The 25,698-nt window shown below is 36.6% G+C and overlaps 2 protein-coding genes, 1 long non-coding RNA gene and 2 other non-coding genes across 13 annotated transcripts; all 5 read left to right on the forward strand.

Moving 5' to 3' along the window:
• Positions 1-196: 196 nt before the first annotated feature.
• On the forward strand, positions 197-1,558 carry LOC108953329 (uncharacterized). Its single transcript, XR_001978966.2, has 2 exons — positions 197-613; positions 714-1,558. It is a non-coding gene; the product is annotated as an uncharacterized LOC108953329 (long non-coding RNA).
• Positions 402-492, forward strand: LOC135680182 (small nucleolar RNA R11/Z151). Its single transcript, XR_010515425.1, has one exon. It is a non-coding gene; the product is annotated as a small nucleolar RNA R11/Z151 (small nucleolar RNA).
• Positions 738-846, forward strand: LOC135680184 (small nucleolar RNA Z152/R70/R12). The gene has a single exon (XR_010515426.1). It is a non-coding gene; the product is annotated as a small nucleolar RNA Z152/R70/R12 (small nucleolar RNA).
• A 1,254-nt stretch (positions 1,559-2,812) lies between the features above and the next one.
• On the forward strand, positions 2,813-13,693 carry LOC135678375 (myb family transcription factor PHL7-like). Of its 4 annotated transcripts, none has more exons than XM_065191107.1 (8): positions 2,813-2,851; positions 2,990-3,088; positions 4,686-4,912; positions 5,686-5,762; positions 5,846-5,888; positions 6,039-6,096; positions 7,889-7,958; positions 12,894-13,693. In XM_065191107.1, the coding sequence occupies exons 3-8, from the start codon at positions 4,696-4,698 to the stop codon at positions 13,365-13,367; spliced, it is 939 nt and encodes a 312-aa protein (XP_065047179.1). In that variant the 5' UTR covers positions 2,813-2,851; positions 2,990-3,088; positions 4,686-4,695; the 3' UTR covers positions 13,368-13,693. The 4 variants fall into 4 exon arrangements, with proteins under 4 accessions (XP_065047179.1, XP_065047183.1, XP_065047181.1 ...); XM_065191109.1 differs by having other exon boundaries at positions 2,824-2,851; positions 3,013-3,088; XM_065191108.1 differs by having other exon boundaries at positions 2,834-2,927; positions 3,013-3,088.
• A 128-nt stretch (positions 13,694-13,821) lies between these two features.
• LOC103990480 (phosphatidylinositol/phosphatidylcholine transfer protein SFH13-like) lies at positions 13,822-24,787 on the forward strand. Of its 6 annotated transcripts, XM_065191103.1 has the most exons (18): positions 13,822-13,960; positions 14,157-14,225; positions 14,339-14,572; positions 15,011-15,586; positions 17,119-17,236; positions 17,327-17,630; positions 17,891-17,990; positions 19,261-19,527; positions 19,693-19,770; positions 19,853-19,954; positions 20,039-20,088; positions 20,178-20,277; positions 20,773-20,862; positions 20,969-21,070; positions 21,871-22,036; positions 22,131-22,519; positions 23,119-23,193; positions 24,367-24,787. In XM_065191103.1, the coding sequence occupies exons 5-18, from the start codon at positions 17,230-17,232 to the stop codon at positions 24,382-24,384; spliced, it is 1,848 nt and encodes a 615-aa protein (XP_065047175.1). In that variant the 5' UTR covers positions 13,822-13,960; positions 14,157-14,225; positions 14,339-14,572; positions 15,011-15,586; positions 17,119-17,229; the 3' UTR covers positions 24,385-24,787. The 6 variants fall into 6 exon arrangements, with proteins under 6 accessions (XP_065047175.1, XP_065047174.1, XP_065047177.1 ...); XM_065191102.1 differs by lacking the exons at positions 13,822-13,960; positions 14,157-14,225; positions 14,339-14,572; positions 15,011-15,586 and adding an exon at positions 16,246-16,465; XM_065191101.1 differs by lacking the exons at positions 13,822-13,960; positions 14,157-14,225; positions 14,339-14,572; positions 15,011-15,586 and adding an exon at positions 16,490-16,950.
• The last annotated feature ends 911 nt before the right edge of the window (positions 24,788-25,698 follow it).

Here is a 25,698-nt window from a genome sequence, read left to right on the forward strand (position 1 = left end):
AAATAAAAATCGAAATATTAAAATAAATTAATTACAGGCGTAATCTTTAATTAGTTAGCGGCCGAATGAATAACATCAAGATTCGTGCGGATGAGCACAACTTAGTGGGCTGGTAATGGGCCTTAGAAGTACGCGAGCCTCCTCCAGTATTAGTTGGACTGTTATCTGGATGAATCGGACGGCCAGGATCAATCTTTAGTCCGGGCGGTTTCGAGTCGCCGCTCCCTAGTCACAAGTCGCATACCCTAACCCTAAACTTCGCCGCCCCCGTACTATATGAGGAATGCCTCCGTCCTCCTCACCAAACCGTTCGGGGACGGGTCTTGTTCATTGTTTGCTCTGTTTGATCCTTGGATGTTTATGGTTCTCTCTATTGGCCTAACAATTTTTTCTTTCTTGTCTGGCTGATGATGAGTGATCTTAAGGATCTTAGCGGATTTCAGTGAGACATAGTCTATGATCTGATCTTTGTTGTTACACACACTGAAGCCCCCGCTCCGTGCCTTTTTTCTCCTGCAATTTTGTTTTCTTTTGTTTTTAATGGGAAAAAAAGGTGTTTTTTTTAACTCGCCTTCGGTTTGAGCGAGCCGTCATCTTTGTATTTTCTGCAAAGGTGAAATTTTGAGGCACCGATCGATCTATTCTTGCGAATCGGTCCGTTCGATGGCCCGTTACATTGATTTTTTTTTTAATTTCTAGTTTGGATTTTGCAGCAGCTGAGGGTCGGATGGATGAAGGATGCTATGATGAGTATAAGAACCGGGTGTGGGCAGTGGCGGTGATATATGTTGTCATCGCCGTGAGCCATTCTCACCAACTAAACGACTTCTCCTTCCACTGAGCTCCCAATCCCTTCCCTCACCTTCACCCCTCTGCTTTGCTGCAAAAATTGTTTTTTTCTGTTCAGAACGTTGTCCCATCAGTTATTGTTTCTTGTCGATCGAAGACACTCTAAATCACAACTATTGTTGTGTATCGAGTACTTCATCTCTGATTAATAATCTGCTTTAATGTAATATCTCTACTTTTATTTTATTTTATTTTATATTTTATGGAATAAAAACATTAGTTTAAATGTTCTTGTGTGGACTCTATGTTATTGTAGTTTACTTATTTTCTTTCCTGTCACTTCTCTATGTTTTGGTTCTCTTAGTTGTCTGTGTTTTGACACATTAGAAGTCAACCTTCGAGCTATTCATTTAGATTTGATGCCGTGATGTATGATCATCCACAGATGAAGATTAAGGATCACAGATGAACTTTATTGAAGTGGGGACAATCAGCTGGAAACTTGTTGAATCAGGGACAAATTGTTCTGGGCACAACTATTATTTGTTGTTCAACAAAATTAGCCATCATTGTGTGCTGTGGTGTTTTAGATGATCCATCCAGTTATTAAGAGTAATCAATGGAAACATCCAACGTATCTGTGATTCACTGTTGATGTTTTAAATCCTTTTATGCTGTGACTTGTTTGAAAGGTACTTTGTATAAGCTCTTGACTTTATTAATTCCTTTTCTCTCTCATCAAAATGGATGTAAAAAAGATGTTTGTCCAGTTGACATTGTGTGTATTTATCAATGAACCGAGTGAATGACATATAATGATTCTTTCATATAATATATCTTTGCATGTTTATGGTGCAATATATTACATTATTAATGGATGATGTTCCTGTAGCTATATAGAAAATAAGATTAGAAGTAGAACTCACCTCACAAACACTGAGAGATCAGGCACTGTTATCCTTGAAAAAAGTTTTCCAAGTTATTTGGGTTGTATATAACAAAGTTTTCAAAAAGATATCCAAATTGAGAAAGGTTTTTGACATTGAATATATCTTTGCATATCTATTTGTCTTGACATCAAACCTTAAATTAAGGTGAGAATGTAAGTTTGCTGGTCTATCAGAACCATGAGACAAGTCCTTTTGTCAGTTTGGATAATTATAATGTATATCATGAATGTGGTTTTAGGAAGGATGATCTTTTTAGCTTCATTCTATTAATTATTGATTTTTTTTTGGATTATGTGGAGCTAATTTAGAGTTCTATCTTATGGGAATTAAACTAGCAAAGAATTTTTTATCAAGTATAATAATAATGATGCAGTTGAATCTTCCTCTTATGTGTCATCCTATATGCTGCTGACTTCCTGCTTCATCTCTTATGCACAGCCTTATCTGAGGCTTCAGGAACATAAAAGTGTTAGATTGTTTCATTGTGTTACATCCAACAGTATATTTTTCTTTTCTTATCCTTGAATCAAACACAGTGGTCAATTCAGAGAGGTGGACTCTCTCTCTCACTCTAATCTCTCACCAGCCATGTTCTTCATTCCTAATATTTTATTGTTGTTTGTTTGATCACACACCTGCATCGAATGTATGGGAAGATAGATCACACGTGTTGTTTGATTACACATCTTCATTCCTTGTGTGTTGTTTGACCACACATCTATCTCCATTCAAGAGAAGATTGGGAAGAAATTAAGAATTGGAGTCTCACAATCATCAATTAATACAATTTTTTTCTTATTATTTTGGTGTCTTAAGGCATAAAAAAATAATCAAATTATCTCGAACGATATGTTCTTAATACGAAATAAGGAAGAGAGGAAAGGTTCCTAAAACACCACGAACAATCGAGTGGATACAGGGTGGATCCTGTGGCCAAGAAGATGCCACGTATGCTATTTAAGGATCTCCGATACAAGAGAGTCTCGAGACGGATCGGCCGCATCCCGGTTGGGCAGCCCTCGGGTTCTGCCCGCGGGCAACTATAAAGGTCGTTTTAGGGAGCGATCGCGAGCCCTCGGACCGGCGGAAGCCCGACCAATCTCTGAGCGGGGGTAAGCGAGTGCAACGAAATCTCGATTTACGACAAGTCCTCCCTCGTGATTTCTCGATCTCCGCCAAAAAGATTCGGTCTCTATGGCTATTGATTGTTCCATGTTTATCTCAATTTGCTCGTTTCTGCTATTTTTCAGTCAGTTCACGCTCCCGATTGCAGTGGGTTCGCTGGCGATCGTGGCTTCAATCCTGCTGGAGTCGGGAATTGGGGGCGATTTAGCGACTTGTCAGTCTAGGTAATAAATATATCTCTCTTCTTTGTAGATTTGGGTGCATTAATTGGTTCGTGGCTCTCGATCGGCTTGTGTTGATCCTGCACGGTAGGAGAGTTGACGGGGAATGAGATTAATTGAGCCATCTCTAGGGTTCATTTTTCTGGTCACTAGGGCTATTATTTAGTTTATGGAACTTGGGACTTTCTGGAAGCATGAGTTTTGACGCATGGATGGAGATTGTTGGCTCTTTAAACTGTGGTAGTTTTCAGAGGGTTTGGAGACCGTTCGAGCTCAAAATAGTTTCTTTGAGAGGGAAGGTAATCGAGGTTCCGTGAGTTGATCTTTTTTGCCCCATCGCTAAACTGTTAGTGGACCCCCAGAGGATTTTTGCTGCTATTTGATTAGGTTGATTGGGTACTTAACCCTTACCAGCTATCTTTTAATATATTCCTGTGGAGTGTAAGGTAATTGTTTCTACTTCAATGTGATGTTGATCTTTTTGGTTTCTTTGTAAACTATAAAACAACAACTGTTAATGAAAAGCACCAGAATTTTTAGATACTGAACAAACATAGACGTTTTCGTTGTCGAGGATATTACTATGTAATCACTACCACTCTAACAATAATATGTGACTTAAATCTTATGTTTTCAACCTATGTTTGTTATGCGAGGTACTATAGAGCAATAATCTTGGCCCACTGACATCTGTAGTTGATTTAGAAATGGGAAGAATCACCAAGTCAATGACTGAATCTACCAGAACTATAAGTTATTAGAGTATATTTAATAAATTAATATCAATAACATTCGGTTATAGGTTTTGATTTCTGAAAAATCATAAACCGATAAGTTATCGTGCCAGAGCCTATTTGTTTCGTGTTACCGAGAACTTGCAAATTCTGGGTATAGCTGAAATATAGTTCAGTAAGTCGCATTGAAAGACTGTTTTTTTCATTTCATTTTCGTGGTTGCATATCCTGTTTGGAACAAGGATCCACATACCACAGGTAATCCTATTTGCAATCATGCTGTGAAAATTGTTATTTCTAATAGTTCTTGAGCAACTTTGAGATGGTTTTATATAAACGTGATAATGTTTTATTTGTTTTCCAGCTTTATCAGTGTTTTTCTGTCTTTGATCTCTGTTTTGTGGGGGCATTTCACAGTTAAGCTTAAATTGAAAGACTCCATATAGAGTAGTCTTTTAAAGTATCTCATTAAGATAGGAGCTAAAGATATTAGTGTATGACCAGTCTCTTATACTCAAGGATCATGTTTATTATATCACAATTAATCTAAGTTGATATGGAAATTATCGTAGGGAGATCAGCTGGATTTTGAGGAATAATAATTCATGTTATGGATGCTCCAAGATCTTTTGTGAATACACAATGATTAACTTTTTGCTTTGCAGGGCTTCCACCTTATCTCTTTTAGTCTAATTTCCTGGTTTTGATGTCTAACGAATGGCATTTAACACTACTATAATGCCTTAATCTGATTTATTATCACATATATGTAAAGTCTAAGTTTGATATTTCTACTCTCAGAGTTTTGCAAATCACCTAGTAAGTGCTATATAACTGTTGCTGTTACTTTGTAATTGTTTTCATAGATGATGAGAAATGTATCAATCCAAAGCAGTCTCAAGTATAAGTCCAAACGGCAAGAATTCACTTGCTCATGACCAACACTTAGAACTGAGTGACAATGTTGTGTTCTCGAATAGTGGAAGGAACGATCCTGGGAATCCTAATTTGGCATCAAGACAACGTCTACGGTGGACCAATGAGCTTCATGACCGTTTTGTAGATGCTGTGACACAGCTTGGTGGACCAGATAGTAAGTGCATGGTTATCTGGCTTCCTCTTGAAATTATGGGATGACACAGAGGATGTTTCTCCCATGCATTTTTTTTCCTACATAGGCTGCTAACAGTGCAATGCCTTTCATATTCATCTTCTTTAAAAGACAAACAAATTGCAAGTTCCTTTTATATACTCTTTTTGTTGTGCATGGAATAATGTAATGGAGATGACCTAATGATAATAAGGATTCAGGTTATTGATCCTGTGATATCATGTAGTATAAGTTTCTTTATCATAACTGAGGTGTTTTGATGTGTTTAGTTTCATCTATAGGCAGCTTGAAAATCATAATGCTTTTGTTACGAAAATTTAGTTTCTGAATGAATAATTCTCTAGTTGGAGTAATTAATTTCTAGTGGATGGGCCAACTATTGTTACATTTTTCTTTCCAATGTAAAACCCATTAGTGCCCATAATATATTGGTGAGGGTACCTTTTATATATGATTGTGGTCTGTAGCAGGATTCCAGTAATTTGTTTTCAGTTATAGTTTCACCATCCTCTTTGAACTTGTTAAGCTTCTTGGTTCTTTTTGCAAACATTTGAGAGAAAATCAAAACTTGATAGATCTTGGTATAACTAATAATGTGTTTTCTTGTAAACAAAGTTATGCTTGGTACATTTGTTGAAGAATCAGTGAACGGCTAAGCAAAAAAGTTTCTCAGTTATGCTAAATGACATAGCATGTTGTTTTATCTGCTTAGGTAATTCTATTCAACAGTATCTAAATTTGCTTGCCTATGACAGGAGCAACTCCGAAAGGAGTTCTTAGAATCATGGGTGTATCAGGACTAACTATATACCATATAAAGAGCCACTTACAGGTACTTCTAGACGTTTTCTCTTCTTAGAGTTTCTTTTTTCATATTGTTGCATTGACTAATTTCAGTTCTGATGGTGCACCCAGAAATACAGGCTTGCAAATTATATCCCTGATTCATCAGCTGATGGTAGGTATTCTGAAAACTTATTAGAGAAATTTTATTGAGTTTGGTTATTTATTGATTGCTGAAAGTGGAAACCATATTCTCCTTGTGCAGACAATTATGAAACTGATGCATGGGCTTGGTTTTGATTTTACAGTTTTCTTTTTCATGTAGGTGCTAAGTCTGAAAATAAGGATTCTGGTGACCATACTATGAGACCTGAAAACTCCTCGTAAGTCTGTCTTTTATGACCCAGTTAAGCAAAACACAATTGTTGCTTAGACACTAGTAATTGTTGCAGATAACTGGAGATTATTCCATAAGTTTGCTTTTGGTTACAAAGAAAGCATGTTGTGCATGCATTAACTGTTCTCATGTTTTTAACTAAAGAACCATGGTAAGAGCAGTACATCTTGGTGGCAGATAGACTTGTTTATGATTCTTGTAAGGATAAGATTTAGTTTTGGGATTCTGGTTGTCTAAAGGGACACAGCCAAGAGTGAAAATATAACTCGTTGTCCAGGAAGCATGTCTCTTCAATGGCAGAGAAAATGCTCTGAAAATTTAACTTTGCCTGAACCACTATAATTATTCAGCACAAATAAAAATGAACTGTTCATGAATTACCAAAGAAGTATACAGGACTATGGATTTCTATTAAGCAAGTATTTCACATAGTTCATGTACTTTCTCTGTTATATTTCTATTCATACGCTCTTATAAAGATTATAATTTTCTCAAGATTTGTCATTGTTAATTAGCTCCCCTGGTTATTTGTATCAGTTAAGGACACAGGAAAGCTGCAAGAGTAAAGTGATATTTATAGAGATTTTAGAGTAACAAGTGGCCACTTGAATCTTCTTTTTGGAATTTGGATAGTACTTATGAGGACCTAGTGATATTGTCTTCAATAGAGCTCAACAACTGATATTTGTTGCCAACTTCAAGTAGTAGCATCTGTATGGCTTGATGTTGTCATTGTAGTTCTTGTGGCAACTTAGTTAGAAGCTTAAGTGAAACTTTGTTGTACTTGCATTTAACATAGCTTTAGCAGAAACGGTGTGGTATTCATTTTTTATAACACAGCTACATAAAAGTTATGTATTAGGTTCACTCTAGTATCGAAGTTGTGACACCCCACCTCCACATCGGAAGTGGGCTAAAACTTTAGATCGACTTATAACAGTAACTCTGACAGGTATATTATTATTTACTTGGGCCCATGCATTTTGTGCCAGTGGTTTAGGCTCAACAAAGTTAATAGGTTGGTTATCTCATTAGGTCGGATCATAATAAATTACGTCAGAGCCGACCTAGTTTTGGGTATGGGGAGTGGATATGTTGGAGCCATCACGGCTAGGCTTCACGTGCACCATGATAAGATTTAATGAGTTATATTGGTGCGAGCTATGTTGGTGCTTGACGAGGGCCTCAAGTCTTTACGCGGAAGCATTGTGACCTCTCGATTTAGTCCCGTATCAAAAGTGGACTAAAACTGAAAATGACTTAAAAAAGATATACTAGGATTAACTTGGGCATAATTATTTTGAGCCAATAATTCAGGTTCAACAAAGATGATAGATCAGTTATCCCATTCGGCTGGGTCATGACAAAAGTGAGTCTTGGCGTATTTTCCAATTTCTGAAATCAATATAAAATTGTCTTCTTTATTTTTTAGAAGATGAGTCTTGGCGTCAAGGAATATTGCTCCTTAGCAACCTAGTTTATTGGAATTTGAGCCATAGAAACAATCTCTCTGATTGCAAGAGCAAGACTGCTTAAATTGACTATCTTTGAACTCCGCATTAGTGGGAGCCTTGTGCACTAGGCTGCCCTTTTAATTTGTTATAGTAGATAAAGTTCTTGGGCTTTTTGGTGCATAGCATTCATTTGAAAACAAACGATCATTCTTCTCTTTTTTTATGCTGATTTCTTTCTAGCTCTCATTTAAGTTTTCATTTCCTTGATAAAAAGTTTCATTAGTTTGTCATCATGCTAAACCTACTTAGCTTTTGATGTCTCAGTGGAATGCAAATGACTGAAGCACTCAGGTTACAGATGGAGGTGCAAAAGCGGCTTCATGAACAATTAGAGGTGAATTGTGTATTTTTGTAACTTAAATATATTGATTGTGCAAAAGCGGTTGTTACTTGTTTGTACTGAAAAAAAATTGTGTTATATACATCAGCAGATTCGGTAGTAATATTTCGAAGTTGATGCAATATATGGCTTTGGAAAGGCTACTATGTTGAAGAAAACTTGTATATTTTTAACTAAATACACTTGAACAGATACCACAAAGAAACATGTTGATTTGTGGAAAGAAGTGGAGGTTTTATTTAACAAACTACACATTAAATGAAGTGATGCATCAAGATTCTTTCTTCTGCATCGTCTTTGTTTTAGGCTTATTGTATGGGAACTTGGACCGATATTTCTGGTATGAGGGAAATATCCCTTTTAGCTACCTTGAATCAGCATGGTATGAGGGAAATACACAAGAGTAGACCTTTGAGGTTTGTGATTATCTGCGATAAGTTCAAACTGAACATGTCAATTCAGGAGACATTTTAACTTCAGAATGCCCCACTTGATCTTTATTTTTAATCCTTTGAAAAGTTCTCTCTGGTATACATAGTTCAATAAATGTTTGTGTTTCTTAAAGTTGACTTTTTTTTCTCAAAATAAAATCATGACATTCAATTCAACCAGAGTTTGTCCCGACAAATCTTGATAAACGTATCAATCTTTTGGTTAAGATCCATGATAACATAATTAATTTGGTCAGAAAATTGACCAGTTCATTTTTTTATGTATCATTAAACCAAAGATAGCTGACTCCAGAAACAATGGGTAAAAGGCATTATCAATTTGCTTAGTGCTTTATGGATAACCTTTCAACTTTTGTATGATGCTATCTGATACTGATAGTATGGAATTATTATATATTGAATCCATCCTAAGTCTTCTGTTTTCCCTTTAACTAATATCTGCATCATATCTGTTGCTATCCACTCTGGCATAGATTTATCGGTTTTTATCTTTTCCTTAATATTTTTGTTGTGCTAGCACATAGGCTAATTTGTTGCACATGAATTTATCATGACTTCAAGCTATCTGCCTTTCTACTAGATGAAGAATTATGCTATTATCTAATTTTGTTTAAACCTCTTAAGATAATGTTGTATATAATGTTCTATGCTAATTAACATCACATATTGTGAAATCATTTTTGCATTGCCAAGTTATATCTTTTTTTTTTGTAATACCCTAATTTCAATTAGGGGTAAATTGATAATTTCATTTATAAGTGAACCTAGGTTTAGAGTTAAACCTCCTCTCCCTTTATTTATAGCTGCCATCCCCTCTCATGGGAGAGAGTGTGGCCATCGAGGAAGGAGGAGAGGAGTTTTTAGTGCATTGACCTACATAAGTCCAAGGTAAGGAACTGAGTCCTTAACTTTCCTACATCCTCCTTGTGTTTCCATGTTAATATCCTTTTCATATTTGATTGACATTCTCTTGCTATTAAAAACTGCATGAATTTATGCCAAAGCAAAAACACTATGGTAGAATTACATATATTTGATTCTCCTAATCTTGTAGTGCAAGAATTAATTGTATTTCATAAATTGTATATCATATATATGTATGCCTTGGCATAAAATTATTTTGCTAGTGATTTCATAGGATTTTAATGGATTCCTAGACTCTTTAAATAAAAAAACTCTTTCATGTTTTCAAAGACTTTAGCTAGTGACGTTTGAAATTACATGACCTAGCTATCTATATTTTATTATTAATCATTTAACTATAAAAACATGAAAGAGTTAATTACTCTGTTTTACATCATTGTTCACTTGGTCTTTTGCTTCTAGAATATTAATCTTTATTGGGTCAAAACACAAATAAAGGAACGAGTTCTGTCCCTGTAACAACACACAAAACATTACATATTTGTTTGAAGATAGTGTGGTATCGAGAGCGAGAGCCGGAGGATTATTCGAGAAGAAATGGATTTGATAATTATCATTATTGTAATAAATATATTAATTTAAAATAAATTATATGGCTTTTTGAAAGGATTTTAATTTAGGCATGGGTTAATCTTTGCAGGAATTGATTTAGGTTAGTTCGGGGCATGACAAAGATTGATTTAGCATAATGATTTTGAGTGACCTGAATGATCATGAGATCAATTGCCTTTCCTAAGGTTTTAGATTTGTTTTGTTAAAATAAAAAAATCTAAAGTTAGAGTGATACAGTGGAAGCATAATTAGAGAAATTTGCAAGACCATTTTTTTTTTAAGAGGCAAGAATTGTAATATCCTAATTTTATTTGGGAGTAAATTAATAAATTTATTTTATAAGTGAACATAGGGTTAGGGTTAAGCCTCCTCTCCCTTTATTTATAGTTGTCAGCCCCTCATGGGAGAGAGCATGACCATCGGGGAATGAGGAGTGGAGATGTAGGGTGTCGACCTACAAAAGTCTAAAGTAGGGATTTGAGTCTTGCACTTTCCCACATCTTTTTTTTTTCTATGTTAATATCCTTTTTTTGTTTAATTGATGTTCACTTGCTCTAACAAAACTGCATGAATTTATGTGAAAGTAATCTATGTCAATTAGATTCATACAATTTTATCATAGCAAGAGAACATCAATCAAACATAAAAAAGGATATTAACATGGACAATAAAAGGAGGATATAGGAAAGTTTAGAACTTAGATCCCTACCTTGAACATATGTAGGTCAATGCCTTAGCATCTCATCTCCTCCTTCCTTGATGGCTATGATCTCTCCCATGAGAGAAGGGGATGACAACTATAAATAAAGGGAGAGAGGGTTTAACCCTAACCTTAGGTTCACTTGTAAAATATATTATCAATTTTTTTCTTATTAAAATTAGGGTATTACAATTCCTCCTATTTAAAAAAATTTGGGCCTCTAAATTTCACTAATTATGCTTCCATTATATCACTCTAACCTTATATTTTCTTTTGCAAGACAAGTCTAGAATCCTAGTAAAGGTATCGGATCCCATAATCATTCAGGTCCTTAAAATCATTGCTTTGACTGTCACGTCCTTAATTGACCTAAATCGGTTCTTGAGAAGATCAGTCAGTGCCTGAACTAAAATCCTTTCATAGAGACGTATATATTTTTTAAATTAATATATTTATGATAATAATGACAATTATCAAATCTAATTTCACCTCGAATAGTCCTACTGTCCTTACTCTCGATACCATTCTACATTCAAACAAATATGTAGTTTTTTTTGTGTTGTTATAGAGACAATTTCTTCCTTTATTTGTGTTTTGACCTAAGAAAGATCAATGTTGTATAAACACAAGACCAAGTCAGCCGTGATGTAAAGACATACCAATTAGCCCTTTCCTGTTTTAATAGTTAAATGATTAATAGTAAAATATAGATAGCTAGATAATGTAATTCCAAATGTTACTTGCCAAACTCTTAGAGAACATGAAATTATTTATTTATTTATTTAAAGGATCTGGAAATCCATTAAAATCCTATGAAATCAACACCAAAATAATTTTGTCTCTAGGCATACATATACATGATATACAATTTATGATTTATAACTCACAAATGAGACTTAGTTCTTGCACTACAAGGTCAGGAGAATCAAATATATGCAGTTTTACGATAGAAAATGAACCTATTATTGTTTTTGCTTTGACATAGATTCATGTAGTTTTGCCATAGCAAGAGAACATCAATCAAACATGAAAAGGATATTAGTATGAAAAAAGAAAAATGAGGAGGATGTAGGGAAGTTAAGGAATCGGACTTGGATTTTTGTAGGTTAATGCCCTAGCGTCTCCTCTCCTTCTTCCTCGATGTTCATAATCTATCCCACAAGAAGAGAGGATGCCAACTATAAACAAAGGGAGAGAGGTTTAACCCTAACCCTAGGTTCACTTAAGAAATGAAATTATCACCTAATTAAAAATTAGGCTATTACACTTTTACTGGGCTGACATTAGAGTATTGATCAGCAAGGGTACAATCAACTTCAATAATATATTTGATATTTCTATGGTGGCATCTGTTTTAACAAATTGAATCAATAATATAAATGAAATAAAATATTTTGAGTACTTGAATTACTAGGAGTTGCATCTTCTATGCCTGATTACTTTGCGATGCATATATAGCCTTACATGGCAACTATAATGATCTTTCTTTCCATTGATTTATTTGTTTTGAAAAATGCTTCAATCTTTCTTTCTCTCATCTTACTGACTCCTGTCTGTGAGAGTCCTGAATTTTATGAAGATCAGATGTAATATTTTGATAAATTCATTTTTGATATTTCAAAGTTAACTGTCAGGCATACAAGACAGTTTATCATGATTCTATGACCTACAATATAATTAATTTCTCAAGGTTCACCTACATTACAATATAATTAATTGCTCAAGGTTCACCTAGATATTAATTCCCATGCAGATCATCATACGACAGTTGATGATACCAGATTTTCAATCCTTAATAATTCATTATGCCCAAATTGACACTGCTTCTACTAATCCATTATCCCTAATTGATTCTTGTTTATGAGAATCATGTCATTGCCAACGGACAGTACATTTTGTTTGCCCCTTTGGTAGAACTATGATTTGTTTTTGTAATCGTTGTTGCTCCCTTCCTTTCTGGAAATTGAGCTTCTTGCTGGTTGGTTTTACCATTATGATTTGCTTTTGTTCTGATGCCACTGTTGCTATTCTATGCGAGAAAAAAAGAAAAAACTTGTTCAGATACAAATGCAAGAAACCAGGTTTGTTATGGTTGGGATTTGGCTGATGGTTTTATTTGTTTTGGCCGTTAAACTTCAGAACAACTTGTATGAATTGAATATTATACTGATTCTTCTGATGAAACTTTTACAATAATCCCACATTTTTATCTAACCTACAACTCTGATACAATCTGTTAGGTAGAAGGCCATGAGTTGTGACAGGGAGCTTTTCTGACCTGGATTTTGAAAATTTTGACAGGTACAAAGGCAACTGCAGCTAAGAATAGAAGCCCAAAGCAAGTATCTTAAGAAGATTATTGAGGAGCATCAGCGGCTCAGTGGGGAGCCGGCTGAACCACCTGGAGTAGGCATTTATGCCTACAGTAATGATAATTGCTTAAACTCTGATGACAAGACTGACCCTCTGGCTCCTGCGCCAACTTCAGTTTCCCCAGTTCAAGACAAAGCTGCTAGCAAGCCCCTGACTCCTGACTCCACTTGCCGTGTTTCCTCCCCTTTAGAGAGTCCAAAGCATGAGAGGGTGAAGAGGCAGCGGTTCCCAGGGCATGAAACTACAGACTTAATTCCGGCTCAGCATATCCTGGAGTCAAGTTCAGGCTCAGATTTCCAGCAGCCATGCTCAGTGTTCCTAGCTGGCAGAGGGCAATTTGATGCATCAAGCGCTTCAATCTTCAATGAACAATTTGGGAATGATTCAGGAAGCAAATTATGAAGGATTCATGCAAGTTGCTGTTCATCAAGGATAGCTTGACGAGAGAAAAGCCATGCTGGAGGGTGAATAATTATTATGTGATTTTTCAGCTCATAGAGTGTCAGCAATTCATGAGATACCCGCACAAATTCACAGCTCAGACAGGAGGTGCTCTACTCCATGGTTAATCACAGCAGCTTAGGAATTGACCGGGGGATTTAGCATCCCATGTCAGCCAAAGAAGTGATTGATTCTTGATTTTGGCTTCTTCATTTGTTTAATCTGTTGTGCTGCCATGTCTAGTTCTCGTATTAAAGTTAAATGCAGTAGGAACTTTGACCCATCCACTTCAATTGTGCTTTTAACTGTGATCATCAATTCCCACATCATAACCATCAGCCAATCATGGTCGCCTGTTGGCCATTATCTCTAGATAGTTGTGGTTTCAACACAATTGGAAGTGTACAATAGGAAAGGTTCTTGCCCTGACTTGACAGAAATATTTGATGCATAAAAGAAACGGAGTCCTATTTCTCATCAGAAGCATCTTGGCAGAACAGCCTTGACGTATTTCTTGCTTGCATCTGCTGATCGCACAAAGTGGAGCTGATCTAGTATGTGAACAGTTCTCTCGTGAAACCCTGCTGTGTCAAATTTTCATGTCCCCATTCAAGGGATTCTGCTTCTCTTTCGTAAAGCGCTGTTGTGCCAGATTGTTATGCCAATCTTTTTGGAGTTTTGCTTCCCTAACATTTGGCTGTGAATACCTTATTCTTGTTCCTTAGCCACCGAAGATGTGTTTAAATGCAGGCAGGCGGTTTCCCGGTCGTACCTGATGCTGCGGCGTATTAGGACAGATTGCTGTCAGACTCTCCTATGGTGGGTGCTGCATGGCAAAGTCTCTCGTTTGAGGACGAACTTCCTGATCCTGTCTCAAGAGATTCATTTTAGCGTCTCCCCAATTGAAGGGTGGAACTTGCTTCTTCTGTCAGGTACCCAGGCTTCAGTCTCTGCATCTCAAGAAGTCCTGCAATATAAATAATGGCTGCTGTGGTGGAAGCCGGAAGCAATGCATGTGACTCTCGAACAGGAGGATCCCTTTGACAATTTGGCAGGACCTTCTTTGCTGCTTCCTGATTTGCTTGCTGTCTACTCCGAAGCACACAGGCTATCCCCTCTGAGATGGTCCACTATCATGCAAGATTTGACCACGGGCATCGCTTAAGGTAGACCCATCCCCATGTTAGCTTTGCTTATGCGCTTCATGCTTGATCTGAAAGGCCATGTTCTTCTTTATCGTCCACGTTATCATATTGAATCTGTCTTTACACCCTTGACGGTTCATCTTTTTAATCATGCTATACCCTTGATGATTCACATTTTTAATCATTCTCGCTTTTAGTTTTTGATGGTGAGGTGGTCCATGCATGACCCAAACATCTTGAAGAACAGAGTTGTAGGCACCACTATGCATGATGTGCGTTGTCCTTCAAGGCAACCAACGAGGCATTTGACCAATACTTGTATGTGTTTTGCAGTGATATCGAGTTGGTAAACGAAATGGATTTGGATATCAAATGATGAAATGTGTCCATGATTATATTCTGCGAGTTTCTTTAGAGATAGATGTATCTTAGTTCTGAAGCTTTAATGGAATATGACAGCGCGGGCTTCAATTCGGTGGACGGTTTTTAGATGAAGCAGCAAATAGCCGTGGGTGGTTGGGCTACACTCCGCCGACCCCGGCTACGGTGAACCCACTCCTACCCAACAACAGCTCCTTGCCGGAGACAGCTACAAGTGGGTGGCACATGACTGCGAACTTAACAATGTGGGCCCTGGAGGTACGCTGGGACCAAAGTGGTTGCTAGTAGCAGCCGAAGCCGAAGAGCAGCGTCGGTCAAAGATCGCTCGGCTGACCGCCACGGGAGGAAGACGAGGCCACCGGCTGTTCCAACATCGAACAGCGTCACAGGGTAAGTCCACCAACGGCTGTGTTCTTCTTCCCCTCCATGGTGGGTCCCCCTCGGGATCACAGCGCCACCACCAGGTCTTCCTTCCGAGACCCCTGACTCGAGCGCGACAGCCGGTCCTCTCTCCACCAGAGGCAGAGAGGCGTGCCACAGAAAACACATCCCCAGAACGAGCGCCACAGCCTGCGTTCTTGGTCTCGCCAACAAAGAGAAAGAAAATAAGAAGAAGATAAGCGTGGCTCGCCCGATGCCCTGATGCGAGTCGAGGTGTGTAATTCTCACCACCTATAATTTAATTTTAGTTTATACGATATTCGAGCACCAACCTGTCCTCTATAAAAAAAGAAAAGAAAAGAAAGCTAATACATGTCCCACGCAAGGAAAAAGAAAAATAATAAAAATACCTCACATTCATCTAATATCATCATCATCATCATCATCATCATCTTTTGCTGTGGGGGTACGCAACAGCCTGTAAAGCGGCACGCTTTTTGACGCATCCAATAAAATAGCCATTTATTTCCTATTATTCGGAGTCCCATCAGACATAACACTGCGCCTAAAAATTCCCCAAAGCGAGACAATAAAAAAGATAGTCTTCAGAAAAGAAAAAGCAACGACGAAGAAAAAGCCGCGCCGTAGTCCTCGTCCGTTGTCTCCCCTGGATCGCCGATCTTTTCTTGTCCCCTCGGCGGCCGCCCACCTCGCGACCCGGCCGAAAGCGCCGTTTTGCATGCATCCCATTTACTCCGTTATTTGTTTACCCTTATTTTTCCTCTGTTAATTTCCATTTAAAAAATATAATAAATTCTTACGGTTATTTCCATCAAATGACGGTTAAGTAACAATATCAGCTACGAGGGCATGACTGTCATTTTGTTGTCCCATAAAATATATTTATAACAAGAGTATGAGAGAGGGAGAGCAGTGCGGGAACCTTCGCAAGCATTTCATCTATTTATTTGACATTTAGTGTATTTTCGGGTGCCGTTCTCTTCCGTTTCCAATCGCTGTCGAGAGAGGAGGACGAGAAGAACATATTCCATTTAGATCAAGGAGGGTGGAATTTCTTCTCTATTCCATCTTGCTCGGGAATCATCATCTCGTTGTTGTCGGTAGAGGAATCCTCGTCGACCTCCGCATTTGGTGCTCTCTCTCTCTCTCTCTCTCTCTATCTATATATATATATCTTGTTATTTGTGATTCGGAGATCGTTAAATCGGTGGTAGCTCTCTCCACGTCGCACGAACGTAGTTCTCTGCTCCACAGGTTTGGGGTGTGTGATTTGCGTCTAGAGGGAGTCCTCAAGCGGCTTCTTGATAGCTCTTTTGGACGATGGGTTTGTAGGATTTGATCTTGAGGACGCCTTCCTTATTTTCTTTCCTGGGTTTTACTCTATTGGCACAAATGCAGGTCGTTGAACTGTCGTTTCTCTCTTTGGCTTTTCTCCAAAAAAAAAAAAGGGAATCTTTTAAATTTAGTGGCGTTTTAATTTGTTGATTTTCTTGCGAGGTGAATAGGTACTGAGTACCTCACCACGCGGTTCATCTTTTCTTGTTTTCCCCTTCAGTTTAATTTTTAAGCTGCATATTGAATCGGTGCGCAGTCTAATGGTTTCATTTGTTCCATGAGTAAGTTCTGAGGAATCATAATAATATCAATACCTTCTTCTTCTTCATTGTCTTTTTAGATGTTTATAGCTAAGTCATTTAATATGTTGAAGAAACTGAAGATACATTGTTAATGATGTTTGCTTAAGTGCTGGTATCTACATTTGTTGTTTCCTTCATCAAAACTAGGTAGAGGCTTAGGTCCCCAGTAATCCAAGGATTTTGTTCACATAGCATAAGCTGCAACCATCTCTTTGTAAGGTTGAAGACAACCGGAATCCTGTCCTCTGCAGCCAGGAAATGACCGGTATGGTTGCTTCAATTCATGTCTTTCTCGGTTTCCGAGAATATGAAGTGATACTAGAGCCGCACCTTACTTTATTTTGTTGTGTTGAAGGCATGGAAGGTCTGCATATTTTGGAAGACAGAAAAGAAAGGAGATCAGATGTGGAGAACTCTGAGGATGAAAGAAGAAGATTGACCATAGGAGCTTTAAAGAAAAAGGCGTTAAGTGCTTCTTCACGGTTCACCCACTCTCTCAAGAAACGAGGGAAGAGGAAGGATGTTCACAGGACTTCTTCTGTTTCGATTGAGGATGTCAGGGATGTGGAAGAGGAACGTGCTGTCTACACATTTCGCAAGGAGCTAATTTCTAGGGAGTTGCTGCCAGAGAAACACGATGACTATCATATACTGCTCAGGTTAATTTTTCGCTATAAAGCAGTTTGATTTTTTGTTGTAATAAAGGTATGTTTATTGAAACCTTGTTTGAGGCTTGTATGATTAGCTGCCTGAAGTGTGACGATAAACATCTTCATTCAATTCATTAATGCCTTATAAGCTTCAATTTGAAGAGCATGTGCACTTGTTGTAATCTGTCATTTACTTATGATTTTCTTTTTCTAGGCAACTTGCCATTCCAAAGTTTCCTTATTGCTCGTTGTTGGAATTCTGTTTGCAGGTTTTTGAAAGCTAGAAAATTTGACCGTGAGAAAGCAGTTCAGATGTGGGTTGATATGCTTCATTGGAGAAAGGAATTTGGGACAGATACAATTTTGGAGGTAGGTTACCTTGATAAGCTTGTTCAGAATCATATAGGCAATAAAAGGTTGATGAGGCTAGAAAATTGTTAGGTGCTGACTTCTTTGAACGGAACAGAAAAGTCTGCCGAAGATACTATTAAAGTTTCTCTTATTTTTCCTCTTTCTTCTTCTTTTGTCATCCTTAGGAATTTTTCTTTAATTTTCTTTTTTTGTGTGCGTTTGCCACTTGTGTCTTGCCTTGCAATGGCTCTGAGATATTTTAATGTCACAAATCCACTGAACTTAAAGCAAAATCGAGTTGATATATTTTTGACATGGAAGTAGATGCAAGCATATTTATTTATAGCTGATAGTCAAATACATTATGATATTCAGAAATTTTATATTAACGTTACCACCTTAGTTCTATTTCCCTATTTCTGTATAAAGTTATAAGGGAGCAGTTCCAGTTTGAATTGGATTATTCCAGGCTCTATATCTTCTGAATATACTAGAAACTGCTTATTACCTTTATACTTCACATTGCAATTTTTATTTAAATGAATAATATATATTTTTTGGGATGGGCCTTGACATATGCTAATCGGACATGCATTTTATGTGTGTGTGTATACACACACACACATGAGTGTTCTCTTGAAGAGTTACAGCTATATTGACTTTACCATAAAAATTGATCTTCTACTATTGGTACCATATAACACACACACACGCACACATGAATGTTCTCTTGAAGAGTTACAGCTATATTGACTTTACCATAAAAATTGATCCTCTACTATTCGTACCATATAGCTGCTATGCCTACAAGAACATGTAAGTGGAATTTCTAAAGGGTTTAGTTAGGAGAACTCTTCAGATCTTGAAAATTATTCCTTAGGCAGCAAAAATCATCATGCTGGAAAGCCTACATCTAAATTGTATTTCAAGGAGCACAAGTGAGAAGCTAGATCTACGATGATGAGCATTTTCAGACAGTGAAAAGCAATATGTTAGCAATAATGCAGATGCAACTATTTTTGAGAACTACAATATTTTTCATTTCCGCTTATCAATCCCATGTGTCTGGATAAAATTTCACCATCGTATACGACACATTCCTTTGTCTTTAACTTTAATGCAGTCAGTTTTAGGTATTTTTAATTTCTTTAGTTATCTTTTCTAGAATTCCATTACCTTTTTCAGTTATGTTAAGGATCATCACTTGTAGGTCAGATGCTATATTGAGCTAGATGCAAATTTATCAGTGAATGCTAACACATAGCAACTTGTGACTATTGGATGCAAGGATTTTATGTTTGAGGAGCTGGAGGAAGTTTTGCGACATTATCCTCAAGGCTACCATGGAGTTGATAAAGAGGGAAGACCTGTTTACATTGAGAGGCTTGGGCAAGTGGAGCCAAATAAGCTTATGCATATCACTACTGTAGAACGGTACATAAAATATCATGTCCAGGAGTTTGAGAAAGCTTTTCATGAAAAGTTTCCTGCATGTTCAGTTGCAGCAAAGAGGCATATTGACTCAACAACCACTATTTTGGATGTGCATGGTGTGGTACGATAGTTCTTTTCCAGATTGTACTTATTCATGTGCATATAAACAGGAATGAGATGAAGATATTTTACTGTTTAGTGCATATACTGAATTGTTCAGGTCGCAGGAAAAATAATATTGTTTGTTTTGATCTCGCTGAGTCAGTTTTAGTTCTATATGATGCAGGGCTTGAAGAATTTCAGCAAGACAGCAAGAGACCTCTTGCTGAAAATGCAGAAAATTGATGGAGATTACTACCCTGAGGTACTTGGCTTTCTTTATATGACAATCCATTATTTTTATTTATCTGTATTAAGATAAAGTTCTACACTTGTAAAAAATGCAGACTCTACATCAGATGTTCATTGTCAATGCCGGTCATGGTTTTAGGCTACTCTGGAACACTGTAAAGGGTTTTCTTGACCCAAAAACAACATCAAAGATACACGTAAGTTCCTTTATAATTGAAATGGTTTATTTTACTGCTTTTTAAAGTGCTGTAGTATATGTGGATAAATATCGTATCATGCAGGTATTGGGAACCAAGTTCCAAGGTACATTACTTGAAGTCATTGATTCAAGGTTAGATCATATCTCCTCTATCATGATATTGAAATTGATGGTTTGGCTTTCTGATAGCCTAGTAAACTTCATATGTTTGTCATGTTTAGTCAACTTCCAGATTTCTTGGGTGGCTCATGTACATGCGCTGCTGAAGGAGGGTGTTTGAAGTCCAATAAAGGACCTTGGAATAATCCTAACATCATGAAGGTATAATTTGTTTATTGAAAGAAGTAGATATTTACTTTCCCATTTGGTTACATTGTTTCACCACTAAGTTCAGATTAATCATTAATCAATTAAAAGAATAGCTTCCTCTGCATTTATAAGCAGTCTGTATCACAATGATGAACTTGTTGAACCGTAGTTTTCTTTCATGTTATATTCACTGTTACTTGTGCAGTGGTGCTCTCTATTTTGTTGAATGAACACAATTGGCCAAATTGGATTTTGCACTTAGCTCATCTAATTTGTGTCGGATCATTCAACTTGAACATTTCACGTATGCTTGAAATGGAACATGTTTTTTATCATGCTGATTTTGGAATAATAAACAATATCAATAGATATACTCACTTTCATGTGATAGTTTTTCATTTTGGTGTTAATACCTTGATAGCTGAAAATGATTACTGTTTTCCATTTAAATTTTATTAAACAAGAAAAACTGGGGAAATGTTCTTATCAGAATCTTTCAAATTTTAGCTTGTGCAAAATGCTGAAGCAGCATCACTTAGGCATACTAGACGTATGTCGGACGGGGATGAAGCATTCGCAGGGCCATATCTTTTGAAGGCAAGTTGTTATTTGTGTGGCCTTTAAGCCTTCAAATCCTCTATGTTTTTAGATACATTGTGTCATGCTCTTCCTGTATTATATTTTTTGTCTGTATTAATGACAGGGAAGAAGTAGTGGTACATGGACACTTGAATCTGGATCAGATGTTGATGATCTTGCTTCTAGGACTGTTGAGCATAGTCGTTTAGCTCCAGTCTGTGAAGAAGTGAGTTACTCTCCTGTACTGAAATTGTGTGTTTAATTTTATTGGGAATGCTTATTGGTTGGGATCCAAAATTTCAAGCTTCAACAAAATTTAAGTGATACTCATTTATAAAATGAACTGGAGGAAGTTTGAAATAAGAGATCTCGTTAAGGGCAACAAAAATACTTTAATATTTGGGCACCATAGTTTCCTACATGCTTTAATCCATGCATTATAAGTCCTACAAGTTTCATCTTTGTTTTCATATTTTGCTACGAAAGTTGGTCATGATGCTGGACATTTTCATAATAATAATAATATAATCCAGTTGATTAGGTATTGAAGGATTTTCCTGATCAGTCATTCCAGAAAAGGGTATGCTGGCCCTTTTAACCTATTATGGCAAAAGGGAAAAAGCAGCAAAGGACGGATTGTTTATGTTTTAGAACTGTTTTTTGAGTGAATCAGTTATCTGCTATTGCAACAATAATGATAATTTATTTAAGGTTCTGTCAGTTTCTGTGTATCCGAACTGCTAAAGAGTTTATTCATGGTCAAAATTTCTTTCCTTTTTCTTATACTTTTATGACTTTTAACTGCATATTTCTCTGTTATAGTTCTAGAAAGTGCTGCTAATGAGAGTCATCTGGCGTGCTGTGTTAGTTTACATTCTGATCAAGTGTTCTTGTGAGGCGCGGATGTCAATCACAGATTCAGATAGATAGGAAAATTAATCTTAGTTATTTGGTAAAGATTAAAATTCATTCCCCTTGAGTTAGATCACAAGTGCACTGCAATTTTTTTCTTGATGGTTAATGCAGGTCAGAGCAAGAGATTCAACAGCTTACCATAGTTGTGATGACCATATTGTTGTGGTTGACAAAGCTATAGATTGTGGTAGAAGAGGAGTACAATCTAATAAAGGAATCTTGGATTTTGAAAATCAAGGACGGAGTTCATATGATATCGCAACACCAAATCCACAAGGTATTGCTTGCTGGCTTGCTCTAAATGCAAACATCCTTTGATTTAGAAACAAGGTTTTCATCCCCTCCCATGGTCCTCAGGATTCTTGATTTAGATCTGTTGTTCTCAGATAGTCTGAGCATTGGGAGTCGCACTATCACCAGGGAGGATTCAGGAGAAAGATTTTTTCAGTGGATTGCAAGAGTATTGATAGCTTTCTTAATCAAAATTCTGTCATACATTCATGTTATTGGTTTTAGAGAGGGAGGGCTGAGCAACATTCATCCCTCAGATGCTCAAAATACTGCTGCCCAGTGCAGCCTATCAATGGAAAATATTGAAGATCGTTTGAGTCCCTGTTTGGAACGCCTTCAGAGGTTAGAAATGATGTTTGATGAGCTAACAAACAAGCATGCTGAGATTCCTTTTGAGAAAGAGCGTGTCCTGCTCGAATCTTGGGATCGAATAAAACATATTGAGTTTGACCTTGAAAAGACTAAAAGGGTATGTTTTCATTTCCCCTTTATCTGCCTCTGCAGTATGTTTTAGCCCCTTCATCTTTAATGTGTGCTCGATCAGCTTGTCACAGGAAGGTCTCTCTTGATGAATATTTTAGAATTTCTGTATTTTTGTTGTCAGCATTTTTATAATAGAGAGTAATGGCACATCTCATATTAAATATGATCAAATTATTTCATGTGCTGAAGGTGTTTTATTTTGAATATTGCTTATTCATATAAAATTACCCTATCTAATCCTGTCTTTTTTCCATCCTCATGGAGTCTCTCATTTTGTTAAAATAAAAAATTATCAAATGTCCTTGTACTCATAACCTGAATTATAGGAGTGATTTTATTATCAAAATAGCATGTTGGTACATAGCCTTATTCATCTTTATCTACCAGATCTCCCATTATGGTATTCTTGGAAATCTGTTGTGTTGCAGAACATTATTTAACCAAGACAGTGTGATATGTTGCTTAATTGATCTAATTTTATTAGTTTTACCATATCATATCCTAAGATCCATAGTGTAGTTTTGCTCGTCCGGGGCATTTGTTGGTCCATCTGTCAAATTTATTTATTTTAAACTCTCTGTTCAGGTCTTGCACGCCACAGTTATGAAGCAACTGGACATTTCTGAGTCATTAGATGCAATGCAGGACTTAAAACTTCGGGTAAATCTTTATGGATTTGTTGTTTTCATTTACATGCATTTTATTTCACTCAAACCTTTTAGGTTCCTACAAGAATTGTCAAGTCAACTATAGAAAAAGACAAAGTTAAAATTTTTATAGATTAAACACATAATTAAATAATTTCATCAGTGTCTGAATTGAGTGGGATTTGTTTTAGTTGTACATTTTATTAACCAATGTATTTTCTTTGAACTGTTCAGTATGTACTATTATCATCCATCTTTTTTCATAAAAGTCATCAGTTCTCTTCAATGATTACCTAAATGTTCATAGTAAACCATAATTCATGCTGAATTTAGGGTGTTTTAAGAGTAAAGAACAACCTGATCTTTTACAAGCATGCTTTTGTCTTTCTATAAGTTGTCAGTGACTTTTTGTGGAATTAGATTATAGGGGAGATTCATGGATCTTATGTAGGAAAGCCAAGAAATTAAGTTACATATATCTCGTACAAGACACCTAAAGAACTAGTTTCATTTCTACTTTTTCAAGATAAATGCTTTCTCCACCACCTTTTCTTCTCTAGCTCCAGATCTTCTCTTCAAGGGAAGAAGACTTGACAGGATTTCGTTTTTTTAAACTCTCTTTCTCCAACTAGTTCCCTTTATTCCCTTTCAAGAAGGGAAAAGGTGGAAGTTGTATTTTTATTCTCTGCTACCTATGATCTTCTCCCAAGTTTACTTTGTGGAAGTTGGAACACCTCTCCTAGTTGGTTAGGCCTGTTTGTATGCGTAATAATATGCATTTCGTTCCATATTACACTTGTGATACATCATCTTATCTAATTAGGTGATAACAAATTTCAAAAGCTTAAATTGATAGAAAAGGACCCATTATATGCTCTAATATTCTCCTCGTGAGCAAGCTGACTTACGCTTGATGTGAGAACTAAATTCAATTACATGTTGCAGACCCAAATAAAGAATATGTACTGTATGAATTTTTTTTATATTAAATATTGGAAAAGAGGGGATAGGTATAAGATTTGAGCTCATGACTTACTCCACTATCATCTTAAAGATTTGATCAAGTAATCACAAATCCAAACGGTTAAGCTATCAGGAAATAGTCCAATATGTGAAATGGAAGCAAATCTCTTTTGTTGAACCCTCTTCATTATAAAATTTGATGATCTTGCTTTTCTTGATCCAGAAGAGGATATTTTGTTGAACTCTGGATGCGATTACGTTGAGCTGGGTGTACCTGATGCTACGCAGCATAGGCAAAAATTTCAGAAGCTTGAGATGCTGGGGCTTTCGCAGCGGTCATGGATGCAAGCTAACACCAAGCATACCTCGTTCTACTTGTTGCTTTGTTTGTTTGGGGGTGGAAGGGAACAGGGCGGTCTTGCTGAATACAGATCACTCATGAATTGATACTGAATACCTTCATAGTCATGGATTAGAGGTGAGGTGCGGATGGAAGGGAAATAAAACAGATGATGAAGGATGTTTGTATGTAGAGTTTGATAATGCAGTGAAATACCAATTTTGTCGTACGCAATAGCTTCATAATTATTGTCGACTTCTATTGTTGTTTGTGTCTAATACAAAGAATTCTCATTTTAATTGTCTCTTAATTCGCTACATGTGTGCTTCCTTGTGATGGTGTAACATGAGATGATCTTAATCTCCAATGTCATGTACATTTTCTGATAGTTCTTATCTTGTGTATTTTGTGTGCATTACGCCATTGTATTGATGTATGCTTACCCACATGTACACTCGATCATGAATATTTTATTCTGTAAAATGGATTTATATTTAGATTCATTCATCCATTCATAAATGTCGAGCTAAAAAAATAAAAAAATAGAAATAGGAAACTTATGCAATAAATATATTAATGGTAACAAAATAAAACGTATGATTGTTCAAAAGTCTAATAAATTGAATAACAACAATTCATAATATTCCAACTGTTTGGGTCTAATTAAGTATGTATATTAGTTTAGGACATCATATCTATGTTAGATCTTATGAACATAAATCTTTGAGTTGAGAAGATAAGAATGTTAGATCTCAAGAACATAAATCTTTGACTTGAGATTATGAACATAAATCTTTGAGTTGAGAAGATAAGAATGTGAGCAAATTAAATCTTTGAATTGAGAAGATAAAGAATGTGAGCGAATTGCCGGGGAATTAATGCCGTACTAATCACTGTACGAATCTTTATAAGATCTAATCAACGATCCAAAATAGAACTCCAATACCAAAGAAACTCCTCCATCCACGGAGGCAGTACAAACTCGTGAAAACATACACATTGGTATCACAAGCTGGACGAACGATCTGCAATCACAGGAGGCATGCTCTATAAAGAAGAAGACGAAGCCACAGCAGCAGCGGCAGCTTCTTCTTAGGTGAGCACAGTCGCGTTACACCGATTTCGTCTGTGACCTCAAAGCGGTACCGTCGAAATCTCGGTGCAATCTCTCTCTCTTTCTCTCTCTTCTTTCTTTCCTTCATCTTGCATTTATTT

This window comes from Musa acuminata, chromosome BXJ1-7 (assembly GCF_036884655.1).
Source record: "Musa acuminata AAA Group cultivar baxijiao chromosome BXJ1-7, Cavendish_Baxijiao_AAA, whole genome shotgun sequence".
Taxonomy (NCBI): domain Eukaryota; kingdom Viridiplantae; phylum Streptophyta; class Magnoliopsida; order Zingiberales; family Musaceae; genus Musa; species Musa acuminata.